The 20,162-nt window shown below is 39.4% G+C and overlaps 1 protein-coding gene and 1 pseudogene across 9 annotated transcripts; both read right to left on the minus strand.

The window, feature by feature from the left end:
* Nucleotides 1-963: 963 nt before the first annotated feature.
* Nucleotides 964-3,111, minus strand: LOC148188285 (cortexin domain-containing 1 protein pseudogene; annotated as a pseudogene).
* Nucleotides 3,112-3,238: 127 nt separating this feature from the next.
* On the minus strand, nucleotides 3,239-18,989 carry arnt (aryl hydrocarbon receptor nuclear translocator). Of its 9 annotated transcripts, none has more exons than XM_042489519.2 (21): nucleotides 18,647-18,989; nucleotides 17,902-17,995; nucleotides 17,674-17,712; nucleotides 16,661-16,708; nucleotides 16,447-16,494; nucleotides 15,584-15,797; nucleotides 13,583-13,796; nucleotides 13,347-13,449; nucleotides 13,180-13,245; nucleotides 12,918-13,003; nucleotides 11,981-12,057; nucleotides 11,230-11,364; nucleotides 11,079-11,153; nucleotides 10,329-10,480; nucleotides 9,378-9,503; nucleotides 8,810-8,897; nucleotides 7,795-7,982; nucleotides 6,624-6,813; nucleotides 5,865-6,039; nucleotides 5,646-5,782; nucleotides 3,239-5,548 (listed from the first exon to the last, which is right to left on the minus strand). In XM_042489519.2, the coding sequence occupies exons 1-21, from the start codon at nucleotides 18,681-18,683 to the stop codon at nucleotides 5,465-5,467; spliced, it is 2,376 nt and encodes a 791-aa protein (XP_042345453.2). In that variant the 5' UTR covers nucleotides 18,684-18,989; the 3' UTR covers nucleotides 3,239-5,464. The 9 variants fall into 9 exon arrangements, with proteins under 9 accessions (XP_042345453.2, XP_042345452.2, XP_042345450.2 ...); XM_042489518.2 differs by having other exon boundaries at nucleotides 5,865-6,042; nucleotides 9,378-9,500; nucleotides 18,647-18,988; XM_042489516.2 differs by having other exon boundaries at nucleotides 5,865-6,042; nucleotides 18,647-18,988.
* Nucleotides 18,990-20,162: the final 1,173 nt, after the last annotated feature.

Raw genomic sequence — 20,162 nt, forward strand, 5'->3', positions numbered from 1 at the left:
TGTAGGACAGAGGCGCCGAAAATTCTCATGTCAGCATCATTTATCCAATAATTTCATGGTCAAAAAATAAACCAACGCTTTAATGACATTATTATTATTATTATTATTATTATTATTATTATTATTATTAGTGGTAGTAGTAGTAGTAGTAGTAGTAGCAGTAGTATTATTTATTTCTATCCTTTATTGACTAAATCAAGTCTACACTATTGCATGTAGGACTTTTAGAAGAAAGGGGAATTATCTGTAGCAACATTAACGTGGAAAAAAAGCCAATTTGTACAAAAATTTTTCACAAGTTGCCATAAATTAGTAAAATGTGAGAGAATTATTTGAAGATTATCAAAAACTAGGGAACAGCGTCCAGAAAAATATATTCGTAATCATCACACTGTAATTATACTTAAAATTATGTTACATTAAGTTACAATGCATTTTCTGCAGCTTTGTGGGTCATTTTCTTGTGTTTTTCTTATTTACTTTTCTTTTTTACTTATTTTCAGGTAGTTTAAAAAAAAAACAACTTTTAAGTAATTTGTTATTTTTGAGGCCATGTCTTGTAAAGTTGCTTGTTTCCTTCTCCCCATGTTTTTTTTTTTAAAGAAATCAAACATATTTGCTCAAGTTTCAAAGGTTTAAACATGTTTCTAGTGTTGCATGTAGCCTACCAGGCTACTTTTAAAGTTAAATATGTCTTTCATAAGCTACTGTACCCTGAAGTGAGATACACGTCAGGTATTAGTTAATTAAATAGCAACTTATCTGAGCTAATTATTAAGTTACTGATTGAGACATACAATAAATTACCAGTTATTCATTCATTCATTATAGGATAATTAGGTGTATATTCAAGGCTTTGAAAATCTTTAATGCATGCTGTGACACCATACAATAACATTCAAGAAAACAAAAAGAACATTTTTAAAATATATATTTAAACTCAGTATTTTAAAAGCTGTTTATGTCATTATTTTATTGTGGTGTTTTGCTTTTTCAGAAGACTGTGAATTTAAAACTGAGATGGAATCAGAAAAAATGTGTTTTAGTCTCAATTTTATGACTATTTTGAGTCATTTTGCAACATTTTTGTTCAGTAGCCTAGTTTTAATTACTATCAATTAGAAATCACACATTTCTTTTCACTCTGGGAGTCATTGCCTAAGAGGAGGATTCAGGCTGCACATACAAGATTGCAGGAAAAGATTTCTCCTGGATTTTTCTCGACTCTGCTTATTCTGCTGCAGCAGATTCCTGAAGATGCTGTCTCCACCGATGAATAACCAACACATGCTGCAAACTAAAGGGGTTATTTAATTTGTTCGATAACAATCCACTTGCATGAAAGTTTGCACAAAATCTCCAAAACATTGTGTGACAGCATTTGGGAAAAAGAGCAAAACATCTGTTTTGCATTATAGTTGCATTATTGAGAACTTTAAAACATCTGTGCGCTATTAGTGTGGAAAGGAAGGCATTTGCCTCAGCAGCTTTTCACAATGTACATTCTGGACTGATGAATAAGTCACACTTAATTTCTCGGAGTAAGCTTTTCTGTTCTCTGTTTTTCAAGTCAAAAATGTTGAAGCTGTTTGTATCTTGGCATAATACAAGGTGGTATAATTAGGTAAAAGCTACATAAAAGTTTAAATAGTGTCAGACTCGGTCATAAAAGAAGCTTCAAAATATTCTTTGGTTTGTTGCAACTCATTTTGTTCTCCTGTTTAAAGAGGTTTGAATAGATGGCGTTTTGGCTTTACCGAATTAATGCCCATCACTCCTCTGTTTGCTCCTCTTCCTGGTATGTCGCCACAGAGATATTACTGTAAGGGTCAAGCACCATCTGAGCGCAGCGGACGATGGTCACCAGCAAGAAGAAGCAGAGCAGGAAGAAGAAGAAGAGGGCAAAACCAAGGTCTACGTCCACATCCAGCCTGGACACGGGGACGACTGGAGGGTCCATGTTGATGAATCCACAAAATAAAAATAAAAGTCTTTTCGGTTACACCATCAAAAGCGTTGACTGTAATCCATCACGCCTTTGCAGGGAAACCAACTCTTCTTCTGTTCTATCTGAATTCAACATCCATTCCTCTGCGTCGTGGTCTCTTTCTCCCTCTCCCAACATTGACACCTTCTGTCCTCCTCCCAAAGACAAAACAGATAGGTGGACACACGGAGCCCCATTTGGCACCTGTGTTCTCCATGAATAGTTAATACAAGGAGTTTGGTAACGATCAGGCCGTTTCTGAGATTAGGACACCCAGGCTTCTCTGTGGTCTCCACAGGAGGAGAGACCTTAACGGGAGATGACACCTTAACGGGAGTCACTGGATCCCTGGTCGGTACAAGGTAAGGACACACGACAACACAACCGAAACATGTGGCCGGACACGAGTTTTTAAAGCTTTATGAAGCAAGTGTGGTGGGCAGAAGATGCTGAACCAATCAGTTCACCCTGCACACACCTCTGCCCACATACACAAGCATATTATGGCCTGTTAGTGGTGGAGTATAAAAGTATAGACCGGTCAAGCTGCAGAAAGGAAGACGAAAAGCTTAAGGAAGAGAAAGAGGATATGACGCCTTAGCGGCAATCCACTTGAGAGGGTTGGAAACTGATCCTGCCCAAAAAAATGCAGATTGCTTGTATTCTGATGCCACTACAGACACACACACAACTTAAGAGTAAAGTGACTCTATGCAAATAACAAAGGATCTTCGTCAAAAAAAGAAAAAAGGTGTGTGAAACCAGCATATTTACAGCAAAAAATGTCACTCAAGTGCAACCCAAACAGGGCACAGTCGACACAGTAAACCTATCTTTGTCCAGTACTAGCATTAATGTCGTCCGTTTTCACCCCCGGGCTGTGAAAGAGAGGACAGAAGGACGAAGACGGAAACTGATCCCAGGAGATACCCACAGATCTCTTGAGTCTTAACCGATATACAGAATGGGGAGAGAAAACAGATACAGGCCAATCAAAGCAAAGTTGGCTTCTGTTTCTTCACCAAATAAGAACTTAAAACTGTGTCGAGGAAGTGAATACATGCAGGGATGTAACTGAAAACAGTCATGACTCTTGCATGAGTGTGATCAGCAGAGTGCAGCGAAAAACAGCTATCATGAGCAAGACTGGGAATATACTTTGTGATTAAGGATTAAATGACGATGCGTGTGCATTAATCCTGCTGTGACAGCTGAAGAGAATCGTGCAGTTCAAAACACAAACGTCATCACTTTTGACAATTTAACAATTTAATACAAAAAAACCCAAACATTTCTTTCTCTCGTTTAACATTTCATATACAGTATATTTATATATTTGTGTTTCTATGAGTGATAAAAGTTCACATCATTGGAGAAAAAAAAAAACCTGGATACAGAGCAACCAATAAAAACAACACAGTCACCAACATACCATCCTCTTAAAGGACTACTTTACTCGCAAAATCACCATTTGTGCACCAATTATTTACCACGTTAGCTTGAATTCATGAAGAGAACTTTTGTTTTTCTGGCATACCTCCACTGTGAAGAGAAAATACAAAAGAGGCGAACCATCTTCATGAATTTTAAGTCACTGGGGGCGACATTTAACAACAGCAAAAATGCATGAAAACATCTATTCACAAACTCTCACACAACTCGTGCAGTTCATGAGGAGTGTTCGCCTTTTTTTTTGATTCTTTGTTCACTGTGGAGGCATGCGAGGAAAAGCAGAGTTTTCCTCATGAATTCAAGGTAACGAGGGACGAGTAATTGCTGTACAAGTAATCGTTTTGTGGGTAAAATATTACTTTAGAGACGAAAAATGGACAATTATCAACATGGTTTTACATACAATTACATAATTGTATCATCTTAAGTGTGAGAGTGTTTCACACAGACAGTGAAGAATTGTAATAGAAAGAGTCAAATTTAAACTAATTCCACATATTAAAAATCGAAAATATTTTAGAAGTATTATCTTTCATACCACAACATTCTTCTATATAACAAATTTACCAAAAAATGATTGTTAAACACAGGTGGTTGAAGGTCCAAATGTTTGTCACAAACAAGAGGACAAAACACAGAAAGGGCATTCTCACTTGTAGATCTTACTGGATGTTTTTGCCCCGTTTCTTCCATTTTAATCCTAAAACCCTGATCAAACCATTCATTAAATACCAATCAGAGCAGGGCAATGGAGAGGTCAAGAGATCGTCAAAAGTTTTAAAATATCAATAAAATACTTGGGAAACATTTCATTTAAATCAAGCATTACTACCTCTCCTTTTTTAACATTAATCAAGGAAAACAACAAATAAAGAATGGCTTTAAAAGTACATAATTCCTGCTTGTTAATTATTGCTGTGTGATTTCTTTTCTTTACATTTCTTTTACAAAAGGAGTACAAAAAAGCCCATACTTGGTACAGGGTAATGCATGAAACAGAAAGAAGAATATCAAGCAAGTCTGACACCCTACAACTGTGTTACAGCTGATAAAGATACTGTACGCATCCGTTTTACATACATACACACATGCATACTGTATATATGTTTATGTAGGCAAAGAAAAGTAGATTGTATACATTTCCAGCGGGCACCTAGAAAAACAGCATGTAACCATTGTAACACTGTGTCTCTTTTTGAAGGACAGCATTCGAAGAAGAAAAAACACATGTTCCTTGAGAGGATGAACAAAATAATTAAATTTATAGGTGAAGCCACTGATGTATTTCGAAAACTGTACTCAGAATCTACACGCTGTGGAAGCGCTCCATGAAAGCGGTGCGGACATGCAGAGGCATGCTGTGGAGTTGAATCTGTGAGTGAGATTAGCACAGATAGTGGTGGTTTTGCGTGCAACAGCTGAGAATTTAAAAAAAAAAAATCACCAAAGCTGTAAATCCCTGCAATTTCCTGAGAGTTTAAATCAATGATTGGAGTGATTAGTCTACATGCTAAAAGGGAAAAACAGCAAAATACACTCTTCATCAATGCCTGAGAGAAACTAGGAACACGTTAGAATAAAAGGCCGTTGTTTGTGTGTGCTTCCTTTCTGTCTACCAGAGTGTTTTTGTGCCGTCTATTCAAGTGTGTTTGGGTGATTGTGCGCTTTCATATATTTATTATATATATCACATATCTACAACATAGGTTGTTGAGCTTTGGGCAGTGCTAGCTAGAGAATTCTCTTACAATGGCTGGAATCTTGTTAAAATAATTATCTTTTCGTCAGTAGCAAATCCTTGATTTTCCTCCCCTTTACATCTGCAGTCCGATATATCCCTCGGTCTTTAACTGGCTCGTGGCTGTGCAATTTAAGCCATGCAAAGCAAGGGAAGAGTGCTACTCTCAGGAGCAGGAAGAAAAGAGGAGCAGAAGAGCTGTAAGGGCTATATAATATAAGAGAGAGTGAGAGCGAAAACCGTCAAAAAGACAAAAGGGGTGGACCAGCTGAGAAGTGTTGACCAGGTCACTGGTCGAACGAAGGGTAGATGGGAATCTCAAAGTCATCACCATTGAAGTTGGCAGGCTGGTCCAGCATAGACAACACATCCTGAATCAGATTAAAGACACAAAGAGATTTATTTTAAGTCACAGAGAGAGGGAGAGGAAAGGGCTTGAGAGAGAGAGATTAGGCTGGGATCACTCACAGGAAACATGTCTTGCTGGTTGCCCTGAGCATGAGGATGCTGCTCCGCGTTACCCTGCGAGTGCTGCTGGCCTTGCCACTGGGGCCACACCGCTTCCGCTGCTCGAGAGGGGAACTGTGCCCCAGACTGAGAGCCATCTGGGATCAAACACGGAGGGGTGAGAGGATGCAGCGGAGCAACAATGAGACACAAAATCACACATACATGGACACAACCTACCATAACCATTGGTGTTGAGGCTGGCGCGTGCGTTAATGGGCGGGTAGTTGGCGTTGTTGGTTGGGGTGGGAGCAGCACCGGTTGGCATCTGGCCAAAAGAGTTGGAGGAGCCACCGCCAAATCCTCCCATGGGAGCAAACTGTGGAGACATGGTCTTTGCTGCCTGGGGAGCCACCTGCTGGTTAGAAAAGAAGGAGTGACTCAAATAACTGATAACTGAGTGATGTGTGATCACTAACTGGGACGGACAAAGATAAAAGTATCATAATATGGGGAAGGGATGCTCAACATGATTTGCTTGGGGGCCATTTTTTCAATCTGAAGGGGCCAGTCACAGCAGCACCATACATGTTTTTAGGATTGTAGGACATTTCTAGGATTTTAGAAGGTTGGCTAAGATTTTGGGACATTTCTAGGATTTTGGGATGTTTCTAGGATTTTAGGTCATACGGGGCTTAGCTAGCACCTTGGTGTGGGGGTGTGGGGAACTCTCCACTGGCACTTTTTTTTTTTTTTTAGAAAACAAGCTCTATTTTGATGCCGTTTTATGCACTCTGTTATCTTATGTATATTAACAGTACAAAAAGGAGGGCCACCCTGCACCCTATCAGGGGCTAGATTTAGCTTGCGAGCCAAAAAAAATGAGCATCGCTGATGTAAAGTATCTCCAGTTTGATTTATGTGTAAATGATGAAGACTAAAAACATACAACCACAGGCAAAACGAAGTCAGGTAATTAGTCTTGCTGTACAGGCTTACCTGGTTATTAAATTGTGGCCTCGCTCCAGCTGCAGCACCGGGCCATCCTCCTGCTGGTCCTCCGTGGAGGGGGCTGCCGGTGCTGGAGGGGGTGACTGTCTGCGGGGCTCCATTCTGACGAGACATCTGAGCGAGCATCTGCCCCGCTGAGTGGGCTGGCTGTGCCATCTGTGGAGTCATGTTGACAGACCTGCAGACAAAAATAAAGGGAGTGAGAGCTCTGTTACCTGGCTGTCATCTGCTGGAGAAAATAATGACATAAAAGATGATTCCCATTTCCTACATGTTGCAAATTTTGTTTAAAATAAACATGGAAACAACTTGCAATGAGCTACTTAAAATGTTTCTTTTGTAAATAATATGTCATCTTAATCTTTGTGCATCATACATATTTACAAAATCAATATAAGTTTTTATGTTACTAAACGCATTTTTTTGCAGTACCACATGAAAAGGGGACAAGAAAACAAAATGAAACAGGTTTTTCTATATAAGCTAAACAGCACATACAACAACACGGCCCAAAAATATTGTTATTATTTATGGCCAATATTGCCCACCTCTACAATATAACTAATAGAAACATTCAATAACTGCTCTCAGGAATACAATCTGAATGGAGGCAGCATCTGCAACCTCTTAAAGCTCATGTGGGAAGCCTTTGTTCTCATATAACTGTCATGTTCACAATTGAGAGAACTGGGAGTTTTCTGGCTGTAACACACAAGCCAATATCATGCAGAAGTACCCCTTCTAACTAGGAAAACTTGCCAGACATGCAAACTACAAGGTAGGCTACATAAATATGTCCGTTTATTCATTCCCACTTCAGCGAGGAGTCGCTGCGGCCGCTGGTACAGTTTACAGTAGTTAAAAATCCTATTATCTTCAGATCCCCTCTTAAGTAAGTTGCTAATTGTGGTTGGCAAAATCACTGTTGTCCCGAGTTAATGATATAACATCATTAAGTCCGATCTCAAGATAACAGGATAAGAACTACAGGCACGTCCCTGCTTTCTGTGCTGTGTTATTAGCTTTGCTTAGTGCCAATAACTGTCTGAAAGGGACTTAAAAAAACTGCTGAAGTATTTCTTGAAATTTAAGATCTGGTTTAAACACATGCACAGACATGTACATACACACAAACATACACACACAGAAGACTACCTACCTGTATGCATCATTGGATCGACCAGCAGTGAAGTTGTTGGCTGCGGGGTAGATCTGTGTGTTGGGAGTGGAGGCGGAGGGCAGGCCCTTGGTCTGATCTGGGCCTTGGAAGAGGGACGGGTAGAGCTCTGGCTTCTCGAGGCTCTTGCTGTGGTCGGGCCCTGCTGCTGTCACTGGCTGCACTGGCATCTGAGGACCACCCAAAATCAGTCAGAAATTACAATCCAAAAAGTTTTTGAACGATGAAGAATTGACTTGACTCTATTCGTGACCATTCATCATTTTAAGAGTTTAAATGCTGGACATCAACAATCCCTTAAATGCTCCAGTACACCTTGAATTTGTTATATTTAATAAGGCTGTCAAACTACAGTCACATTTGGCACCACACCCAAATGCCTGTATTGTTTTAGCAATACATTGTTAATTTAATAAAATTCACAACAGATGGAGGTGGCTGCAATCACGGTAGGAAGAGAAACAACTCCCATCTCTTCAACACAAGAAGTAAACTGGAAACATGCAGACAAAAGCATCAAAAAGCAACTAATCACATGCAACACTGACCTACTGTATGTGACAGTGTATTTGAGGGGAAAGGAACAGCAATTTCTCTCGGGATAAAATAAGTTTTTATCCCTGTCGGTGCCATACGTACACGTGTATACAGCATGATTTATATTGTACAGATATATATTGTATACCACTTCTACACTATGTGGCATACACTGTTGACCTGCTATCTCACCCCCCCAAAAAAGACAAAAATAATAGAAGTCTAAGGGTTAACAAAGTACTACAGAGAATATGTCCCACTTAATGCAAACAGCAGGCAGTCAGTTGTGATACTGGATCTCTCCCAGCATCCGGTTCTGTTTTCCTGCTGTGCAAATAATCAACATCCTGCCACTGTTTCCATAAAAAGGCCTCATCAGTCACTACAGCAAATGAAAAGGGACTCAGGGCGCAATCTATGCTTCAGTCAATCTGGACATGTACATTCATGTGTCCCTCACCTGTGAGAGGGTGATCGGTCCTGCTTCATACAGGCTGTCTCTGGCTCCGCCTCCCTCGAGCTCGGCCTGCTGCTGCTGCTGTAACTGCCTGAAAAGGGAAACAGAGAAAAGGAGAGCGTCAGACTAAAATAGCCTCATTTCCATTTCCATGCCCCCTACACTGTTGAGTGAGGAAGCCCATACACCTGCTGACAAAATAGCACGCAACCCGCCACCAGTCACCATGGCAACATAAAAAAAGAGAGAAAGAGCAGGAGAGGAAGACAGTGACACAAAAGGTCTGTTATACAAAAACATATCGCTTACATGCTACACCACCTGTGTTAAAAGTCTGTTTTTCGCTACCAGCTACAAGAGAACAGCTACTATTAGACATGCTTCTTATTAAACGACAGCATATTTTTCTAACGCTACAGAGAAAAACACAGAGAGAAGAATCACCCAGAGTGAGAAATGAAAACAAAAACAGAAGGACTGTAGTTTGTAGAAACAGCAGTAGTCTCCCATGAAGAAGCAGCCCCTGATCTCCCATGCAGGGGGAGGATAGTCAGGCTGGGCCTGGTCTCACCTGGTGGCCACCTGCCCAGGGCTGAGCATTACAGGAGGGCAGTTTGGGCTGCTTTGACCCAAGGAGGGGGGCAGCGAACCCCCCGGGGAGGAGATGGGAGTGAGGGGGTCCTGAGTCGAATTTCTACTGCCCCACAATCAGAGATGGGTGCAGAGGAGAGGTGTAGGGAGACAGTGATCAGTGTGTGATTTATAAAAAAAGGGGTGGATTAAGAAGAAGTGACGATTAAAGGGGAACCTCATTATTTTTTAACCTGCTTCCTATTTTGCCATGTTTTTGTGTCTAAGAGCCATTTTTTATGTAGATTAACACGTGTTTCAGTAATGCGGATAGCAAAAACTTCAACTGTAACAAGTGATTTCATGTTCGATTTAAGTACTAGATTTCTCCATTAGCGAGACAGAAAAATGATTCACTCCTGTGTAGCATCCTTTCCGTAATGTTGTCAGACACTCATTATTAAATCTTCGCTAATAGTCTTGAGTTCTTTATATTTTATATTTGTTAAATTTTTAGATTTTAAATTTCTGTTTGAGCTGCTATGACAAGTGAATTCCCCCGGTGTGGGATCAATTAAGTTTTTATCTTATCTTATCCTATAACAATTTGAGCCTGTTAGTGGCAAAAACAAGCACTTTAAATTGACAGGGAGTACCTGTGATGAGTGGTTACAATGTCACTTTTTTCTCTGCTAGCGACTGCTGCACTCTATTTTAATGCTGGATCAGTTTCAAAAAGTGGTTCCCACAAGCCGCTTAGACACAAAATCTTGGAAAAACAGGGTCCAGGTTGAAAAATACAGGAGTTCCCCTTTAAGGGTGATATGTAAGCATTCAGACAGAGGGATCTTTCACAACAGTCACATTTCCAGACGTTTCATTATGCAGTGGATTTGATTGTGCAATCATGTTTCATAATCAAGAGTGCTGGTAAAATCAGTGTGTGACTCACTTGACATTGACATTGGTACAGATGATATACTCAATCTCCTCTGAAAACGGGTTCTGGAAGGTGAAGGAGCTGGTTCTCATCCAGATCCACTCTCTCGATTTGGCGCGGAACCGAAACATCACTGACAGGACCTGGCCCTTCAGCTTCACCACCTGTAGACACAAGTTCACACTCCAAATAGTCAATATAATTTATATGAAATGAGCAGCAGGTTTACATACACACAAGACACAGATCTATAGAGAGCTATCAGGGTGAGTTTTACCTTCAATTAACTTTTCAGCTGCGGCAAGTATCTGATTTAGACTTAAAGATGATTATTGGGCCCAGTTTAGTTTGACTTTGAATTAACTTATTCTAGAGCTTTAGTCTTTTACTGTTAAGCAAAAAAGACACATATTTGCTGGTTTAATGCCTCTTAAAAGGAAATAATCTATGCCTTTCTTTATAATACTTGATAATAAACTGAATAATAACTGATATTTTCTTTAAAAAAAACAGCTCTGGAAAATTACACAGGGCATTTTTCACTATTTCTCAGACATTTAATTAACAAAACAAATAACCAATTAATTGAGAGAATTAGCATTAACCAATAATCAAAATAATCATTAGTTTCAGCCCGAGCTAATTCAGATGAGAAGCTTGCTACATGCATTAATTTTTTAATTGGTTCTCATGAGTACATGTAACAACATAGATGCAGAGGTACAAACACAAGACATGACACAGATATTCAGACAGTTTTACCTGCTGGAAGCTGTCTCTCAGTAAGCCCTGGTCTTCAGGGTGAGCGAGCTCGAGAATATTCTTCCCCAATAACTCCTGATAATAAAACAACCATTAGTTAATAAGACATCAACTTCTGACACAAACGTTGTCCACCGGCTGACAGTCTTACCTGGGGCTGATAGCCAACGGCGGCCATGCAGCGGTGGTCTACGAAGGTGAACGTGCCCTGGCAGTTATGGCGAGAGATGAACTCTACTGGAACACTGATGCTGTTGATGTCTGCGTCACCTGGGCAACAAGTCACCTGAAGAAAAAACAAAAAGACGAAACCCAATTTTTAACTGAAGCAATATATCATAAAAGATGCTAAAGCTACAACCACAATGTTTAAAGGGTCAAAACAAGTGATCAAGTGATACTTTGAAACTACATTTTGTGTGAATAACAAATGCATATTTTTCATCTGGTTATGTATTTATTATCACTTTTACTATTGAATGCTTACAAGCAAAAAGAAAAAGGAAAAAAAAAGATAAAACTAACTATCACAGTGCAAATGTCGGCCATAATCCACTTTAGATAAGAGTGTAGACTGTGACCTTAAATATACAGCCTCGTGGTAGATTTGAATTTTGAAAAGAAAACATAACTCTTCCACCACCAGCAAAATTAATTTGTTCTTAGATTGCTCAAGTAAGAGTCCAATATCACTGTGTTTTTTTTGGACATTAGTACAAATTTGCAGATGTGATGTAAAATTCCAAAATAATAGGTCACATTTCCACAATTTCACAACTTACACTTATGTCAAATATTTACTACTTAATTATGAACTTACATGATTAGTTCAAAGTGTTTTTTGTCATTGTGCAAGTGCAAAAGTCACATGTGCATGTCTGCACAAAAGGCATCCATCATACCTGTAATCTCCCAATGGCAACTAGACAATAGCGACTCCCCTGAGTGTTGTCTGCATTATCATCCGATAGTGACATTCCTAAAGCACAAACATGGAAAAAAGGAACTATTATATGTATATGTTTATATTTAACAAATAGTACAGCAGTTTGTTATTGGAAAAAAACTGTAATCATGCTAGCATTACTGGCAGGATTTTGTAGGGGGAGTGAAGAGAGAAAACAATAACAATAAAAGCTAAAAAAATGACATTTCTGAGGGGGAGGAGGGGGAGATGATGTTTACTGTCCAACCTTGCAGCTCCAAACCACAGTTGGGAGACCTCTGGTTTTTAGGCTGTTGGTTTTGAGGCTAACTCAATTAGGTTAGCCTGGCTCGTAGCTGGTAACTAGCTTTAACATCCGGCAACTATGTTGTGAGAATGGTCGGGGGACGTTGTGTGATTGCTTTAAACAGATGCTTCTTTTCTTCTGTGCAGCAAACACAAAACCATGTCTTTTTACAGTTGTTATAATGGAATCTACGTTTATCTGGACACTTTCTGCCGACTACTGTAGCTTTGGAAAAGCATGTGCTTCACTGTGTATGCTGAAACTTGCCAGCCTAGTAACAGTGCTTTTTTTTTTGAACACACAAATACAGGAGAATCTCACTTCCCATAACAAATGCTGTCAGACTACGTCACATACATGCACGTCTTAGAGGGGAAGGTTCGGTCCATAACAGTCATATAAAATGGGACCCATGGGAGTTTTCCTTTTGTATCAAGCAACAAAGAAGTTGTAACACAATGTGTTTGAGGTAATTTGCCTTACTTAACATTGCACATTTATTGTACGATTATTGCGCATGTGCACAATGCCGATGCTGAGACAAAATATATTGCAGCACTAACAGATAGCTTTGTATGGCCAACCCTAATCAGATGAGTAGTTTTACCTGAGGGGGGCCAGGACTTGATGTATCCTGTACAGTGGACCACTACATACTGGGGATCCCCTTCCTTGGCTGCACCCAAACCATTCCTGAGGTAAAGAAATTGTAAAATATACTGAAAAATCAGTCATGTGACGACACCAATGAAAAAACTATGCCAACACGCATGTTATTTCTATCAGGCTTCTCCAGGTATGCTTATCTTCTGCACAGTAATCCCAGGTTAGTTTAAAACAAGAAAAGAAAAACTGTTGGGTTTTGTTACCTGTTTCTATTCCTCAAAAAATTCAGTCTGTTCATGGACAATGGTTCCACAGGACAGGAGCCACACCTGCAAATACACACAAGCCACCACGTGGATGATTTATGCACCTGGGCACACACATCATTATAAACAATGAACTGGATAATTAACTGTAGTATGAGTCACACCTCATTCTGCAGATAAATGATCGACGGGCTCCCATACTCATTCTGGCTGACGACTGCTGGCCTTCCTTCTTCACAGTTCCTGTCTTCAAGTCCAACATCCTCCCTTTGAACACACAGGAGACAAAACCAACTCAGTCATGGGTGGAATGAAGACATCATGTGCCAATATTTGTTCCTTTCACAAAAGGACACGTTTTTTTGAGATTACGTGTATTTAGTGTCTATGTGTTTCGTACCCGTGTTGTTATTCTCAGCAGTGGAGAGCTGCTCTCTGAGCTTTTCTGTGTCATCTGGGTGGAGCTGATCATAAAGAGAGGAGCCGAGCCATTCAGACTGCGCCTGGTTGAGGACGGGTGTAATGGAGTCGGAGACGTAAACAACGCGGCCAGTCTCACACGAAACCACGAACAGGAAGCCGTCGGCTGCGTCCAGGATGAGGTGCTTCAGTTCCTATAGACAGACGTTAGCAAAGGCAGACTTAGAAATCTATAACTGAATATGAAGTCTGCATTTTTCTTCTTTTATGATTAACGCTCTTTCAACAGCTACAACCCCCGCTTTGCATTTGTTCGTTTCTTTAGTGATGGGGTGTACTTTTATTTCTAACATTAAGTGTAGTTGGTACTTTGTCGAGGGTAACAACGTACCACTGAGCAGCAACGTTCTGAAACTAATTTGACAATTTCCCAAAGTCTGTTTCATTTCAAGACTAAAGTTCTGTGTTTCATATGCAATTTCAAGCGGTAGAGGCTGGACAAGAGACACATGAATAGTCTATAACAGTGTATGCCCGCTATACAAAACAAATTTGCATCCACCCTGCCCCACTGGTAGCTTGTGTCCATTCACAATCCCCCGCCCCTTTCTCTGCTAGAGGAAGTTTCACTTTAGTCATTTCTGAATTTATAGAGCTGTTTGAAAAGTCACTGGAGCTGCAGCTTGAGTGGCTTTTAGCTGATGTGAGCAATGTTTGAATTTTTTAATTGTCAATCCCTCCCCTCAAGCCACCAACTTGGTCTGCGCTGCAGGTTTCTCAGTGTGCTTTGTACAGGGAATCAGTCGCTTCCGATACAAAATGAATGGGAGTGGATTTTTGCTTGCATGTAGTCATGTATAGTGGGCATGCACCATAAGACTTGCCGATGACTAAGCCATCGTGTGGTTTTATTTTAGTTGTTGAACTTCCGTATTATGTCTCAAACAGAGTTTTTTTTTTGGCTATGAAGATACTATAATTTTATATATACTTTTTTATATCAATCATCAGATGTATATAACTTTTCTTCAAATGTTATTTTATTTTAATAAATCTACTCCAATGTCTGAATATTCTTCAGAATTATTTTTGTATGATTGAATTTGTGCTCACTGCATGGTAGTGTAGTGAAGGGCTTAATTCATTTTAAATGGTTCAGTTTCTTTAAGTGTATAATTCTTTGTTCCCTGATACAAAAAGGGGGAAAAATAAGATCAACAAAAAAGGACACAAAATAAACAAAAAAAACCCAACAACAAAAAACATCCATATCGGATTCTGTATCGGCTATCAGCCGAGGTGTTATTATAAACATTAGTATTGGCCCAGAATTTCATAATCATTGCATCCTTAATCATTGTGCTGATATAGTATATTTATATTTATATATATTTATCAGTGGCATAAAATGGTCTCACTATGACAAAAGTATTGTTTGCTGCAATTATTTCTGGGACAATACATTCTCAAACAAAAGTAGCGATCGTGACAGGCCCATGATAGTGACAACAGTTTCTTCATCTTTTCACCTGCCAGCAAAGAGCTTCACCAGGAGGGTGTAACACTCAAGAGGCTCATTTACAACCATTGTATACTATACATATGCTGTACATATATATATACACATTTGAAATTTGGATTACACGAGCAACATCAAAGACAGTCAAAGTAGCGACTGCACTTCAGGCCTTTTCTATGTGAGAAAACTAACTTGCAGGCTTAAAGGGTGCTACTTTCACCCCTCCTTCATCCTATTTCCATTTAGCTCAGAGAGGTTTCATGTGAACTAAAGTGTGACTAAGACCTGTATGTGATCATTTCTTATCTCTACACCAATAGTGCAGCCTTGTCTGAAACTGTTGCCTACTTACATTGTGCCTTTAAGCTCTAAGATTTCCAATTCAGTCTAAGAAAATTTAGTAAAAAAAATGTATATTTTACATCTCAATTTCTACATTTCGGTTGTCACGGTTGCTCGTACCTGATCAGTGAGAAAGGACGGTTTGTATGAACCATCTGTGTTGGTATTACCGCTCCCTCTCAGAGACTTCATATGAGACACGGCCATTCGCAGGATGGTCAGTTTGTCTGGTTTCCGTGCTAGTGCACTGCAGGTCGGCACCATGTCTGACAATTCTGTGATGTAGGCGGTCATCTTGTTTCGTCTCCGCCTCTCAATCTCACTGTGGTTCTCTCTGAAGTGAGGAAACGAGGGAGGGCGGCAGAGGTAAAGAGGATAGGAGGGATTGAGGTGGGGGAAACAGACGGGCAGGTGGACAACATGGAGTAGAGTTTAGAGTTAATGCTGCAATGCAAGTATGCCAACCGGGAAGAAACTGTGGGAATGAAAGAAGATGAGAGAAATAATGAATGCATAAAACTATAAATCAATGATCAATAAAAATGATAGTGAGAGAGCGGGAGAGTCTGGTCTTTCAAGCCCAGTCGGTGTGACAAAAGAGAGTAAGTGCAGAAAGAGAAAGACCACTCAGATGTCCTGAGCAGGGGGAGAGAAAAAAGAGACAGAGGACAGTTGCTCAAGAGGAAGGGATTACCAAAGTGAATAAAGTCCTTGAGTCACACACACAGCGTAGCAGTTAGTGACACAAAACACAGTGGTGTGTTGACAGAGAGAGGATCAGCTGCTTTGGGCAAAGAAGCATAACAATCTGACAAGCACCAAAACCAGATGTATAGAGCGGCAACATAAACCGGTAATTTTGTGCTGTCATAATGACAATGTGCTGGAATCCCAGCAGGACAGGAGAGTATTTGATCAGTGCATTCAAAATTGAATTGCAAACAAGCAGGAGAGGGAGCCTTCCGGAGTGGTACAGGCCATACCTGGCTTGTTTTTCCTTATCTCCAAAACTCTGATCTTCTTCCAAAAACCTGGAAATAAAACCAACCTACTAAAACACAGGCCCAAAAATCACTACCAAAATAAAAAGAAGCGTAAAAATAGAAAAAAAAAGTGGAAAGGCGAGGGAGAGCAGCACGGGGGCTTCACTAAACCCCCTCCATGCACACATTTATTTCTTCTGATTCATCCACCTACCTGGCAAAGCGCTCTTTGTCGTTGGAGCCTCCTGTTTCATCATCACACCTGTAGAATAACAGAAATATCACTTGCCATCCCAGAGAACCACACAATCCTACTACTTCATATACTAACTTATCTCACTTTATGACACAACAGTGTCTCCCACACAATTAGAATCTATGTGTGGTGGTAGCTGATGGCATGTCTATATGTGTGTGTGTCTGTGTGTGTGTGTGTGTTTGTGTGTCTGTGTGCGTGTGTCCCTTTTTATAATTCTGTGTCGCTTTTCTAAATCTAAACATTTTTTGCAAGTCTATGAATGCAGCGCTGGCATGATTCTTTTTTAGTTGCTTGTTTCCTCAGCAGAGGTTTGAGGAGTTTGCTGCAGGGTCTATAACTGATCTGTCAATCCGGTCAGAGCTGATCAGATTGATGGATGAGAGGAGTAGCTGCTGCAGAGGCAGTGAATGCAAACTTTAAAATCCAGCACAATTAACGAGAAAGTTTCATGTTAACTGCAGTTAACGTTCTGCGGCTTATGCTCAGGCAGTGTGGTGCAATAAGTAGCCAAACCGTATGTATATATGAGGCAGATGCTAACAGGTGGATAAATGAAACTTATCATGCCATGCAGCGCCAAACTCGCTGCAGTGGTGATATGACCAATACCTTTGGTGATTGCATTTGGGTTTGATGAATAATCAAAGTGCCGTTCATTATGAAGATTATCTTGCTGAACTAAACATGCAAGTATCATCAAAGTTTGTTTAACACAGAGCTTATTTTCTGTAATAAAATACCCAAATCCAATAGAAAAAATCCCATATGCTTTTTGATGAGAGAACCAGGGCAAAGTTAACTTCAGCGTCACCCTGGGGACAAACATCATCCCTAAGACACTCTATCTACCCGATCCTATCAAATGCTCCAGCTCAAAAATAAATAAATAAATAAACAGTTTGTGGTGGAACATGTTTCAATCACAAATTAATAATTGTTAATAATTAATGACTGTGAGATGAATGTACCTGAACAACTTGTTCCCTTCGTCATCGTCAAAGTCTGGCCTGTAATAAGGAGAAGAGAGACCCAACTGTAGCTTCACACAAATATTCTCACAATAAATTTGACCACAAGTGTCAAAACAAAACTAAACCAGTCAGCAAATAACATGAGACTGACATGACAACACAAAAGTAACCCCAAACACACACACACACACACACACACACACACACACACACACACACACTTACGGAGCTCTTCTTTTGTTGGTCCCTTTTGGTGCAACAGCCCCGCCACTTCCTTGGGTCCCACTTGCCCCCATACCCAGATTTGGGTCTGGTAACTCTATTAATAACACAGCGGCATAGAGAGAGATGAAATGCAGCCTGGATGACAGGTGATTTCCCTTTGAAACTCAAGCACTGAAAAAGAAACTAAACCTCTCACTAGAGCCCCTAATGTTCCTCAAAAAGCCCAAATTAGCATGGTTACAAACAACTGACACTAGTTTAATTTCACAACTTAAGTATTTAACATTAAGTTAGCTCCAAATCAACTACTCTTAAGTCGTGTTTGTAGGTGGCAGAGAGCTGACACAACCACGACACAAAGCTAACAGATACATATAACAGTGTTAGCCGCACTGCCTAAAAGCAGAAACGCACGAACTGAGCTAACCAACTGCAGTTTGGTCTTCAGCTAACTTAGATGAAGTTTCTCACTTCACCTCACTGGCAAAAATATCACAACAAAGCTATTTTCACAGCCAGGATGTCGCTAATCTAGCTAGCATGTTAGCAAGCCACCACTTATGCAATACTGAGCTAGCCTCGCTGTGGCATTAGCTTTGCTACTAAGCTAACTTAGCCGCTGCTGTCACGCTATCTTTAGGAAAGTGTCCGCTTTGGCTCTGCGGGACAAAACGGAGAAAAATAAGCATCAGCTGCACACTATTATGTGACTAAAAATCTTAGTGTGACTTTTATTGCACTTTACCTGGGTTTGAAGAGGACATGTCCGTTTGGAATAACATAAACAAACAACTTCGGCTGCGGAGAAAAAAAAATCCTCAAACCCCCGCCCCTCCCCCTTGCTAGCTGTAGAGGCTAACAAGTGCCTGCCGATTTCCTCGCGTCTTTAATTTGTGTTAAAAACGCCCAAAGCCATGACTAAAACTGTACCGGAGCCGGCAGAGAGGGTTTAAAAATAAACTAAAATTACGGTTTATCCCCTCCAGTGCTCGCTTTTTCTTGTTTTCTCCCGGTTTGGACCTCCTTCTCTATTCAAGATGGTGTTTGAGGCTAGCAGAGCACAAGCTGTCCACAGTGTTTTCTTTTCTCCTCTTTCTATTGGACAGCGCACGAGCCAGATACAAATGACGCGATATGTTGGGAAATCCATGTTTGGCTCCGCCCCGCTGACGTGCCCTGTTTTATTCCATATGTCATGATATAAACACAAAGATATACAAATCTTTATTAGACAGTCCACGATCATAGCATGTTGGAATAGGGCTGTACATTTTATGAGAAGAAAAAGGTCTGGTGTGAAGGATATTTTTGGTCATAAGTCAAATTTAAAGTTCAAATAGAAAATTAAAAGAGATAATAATAATAATAATAAACTTTATTACAGACTCAATGGTCCAGATAAGAGCAAGACAATACATACAAAAGATATAAAAGACGCATAGAAGTACCATGCACGACATATTCGCAATGCAATAAGATCACTTAAAAAAAACCAAAAAAAAAACAAGTAAAAAGTCAATGACCTCAGAAGAGACTACTATACCAAAACAACATATCCCCAATACAATATGTACAGATCACTTAAAATATTATCTATTTTAAGTGATCTTATTAATATTATCTATTTAAGTTTGTTTTTGATATAAGTGTTACCATTTAGGCTTTTCTGATCCATTTTCCATTTTAAGCTTCAATTTCTATGTTTCTCTTTTCTTATTTCTGTTGCAGTTTTCAATTTCATCTTTACAATTTAAGATTAAACATTTAAACATTTGACTTTTTAACATTCTTTTATATATATATTTATATATATATATATATATATATATATATATATATATATATATATATATATATATATATATATATATATATATATATATATATATATATATATTTATATATAAACAGATGTTGTAAGACTTAAATCTGTATATATATATATATATATACAGATTTAAGTCTTACGACATTTTTGTTTGGTGTAATATACCCCTGGCTTTTTAAATTATTGTTCTATTTGTATTTTATTCCCTGTATACTGAATTTGCATCATGTCCTCTTGTTAAAAAAAATCATGTGATCATGTCATTTCATGATTTATATATTATTGCAGAATGCAGATTGCCAATCTATTGTTTCTCTCTTCCTTGTTATTAGGATACCAAAGGAGGGTGACTTCCATTGATGCTTGAAGCTGAATTGATTATTTTTTAATGGTTTTCAAGTTGGTAAATGTTTTCTAATGTATTTTTTTTTCT

Source organism: Plectropomus leopardus, chromosome 11, assembly GCF_026936395.1.
Source record: "Plectropomus leopardus strain MGB_pleo_1.0 chromosome 11, ASM2693639v1, whole genome shotgun sequence".
NCBI lineage: Eukaryota > Metazoa > Chordata > Actinopteri > Perciformes > Serranidae > Plectropomus > Plectropomus leopardus.

Excerpts from the sequence above, each read along its gene's own strand:
- arnt (XM_042489516.2), bottom strand. The coding sequence starts at position 18,683 with ATGTTATTCCAAACGGACATGTCCTCTTCAAACCCAG. Across the intron at positions 16,495-16,660 it reads GACAAAGAGCGCTTTGCCAG|GTTTTTGGAAGAAGATCAGA; the intron begins GTAGGTGGATGA and ends TTTTATTTCCAG. Across the intron at positions 11,365-11,980 it reads TTGCCATTGGGAGATTACAG|GTGACTTGTTGCCCAGGTGA; the intron begins GTATGATGGATG and ends TTTTTTCTTCAG.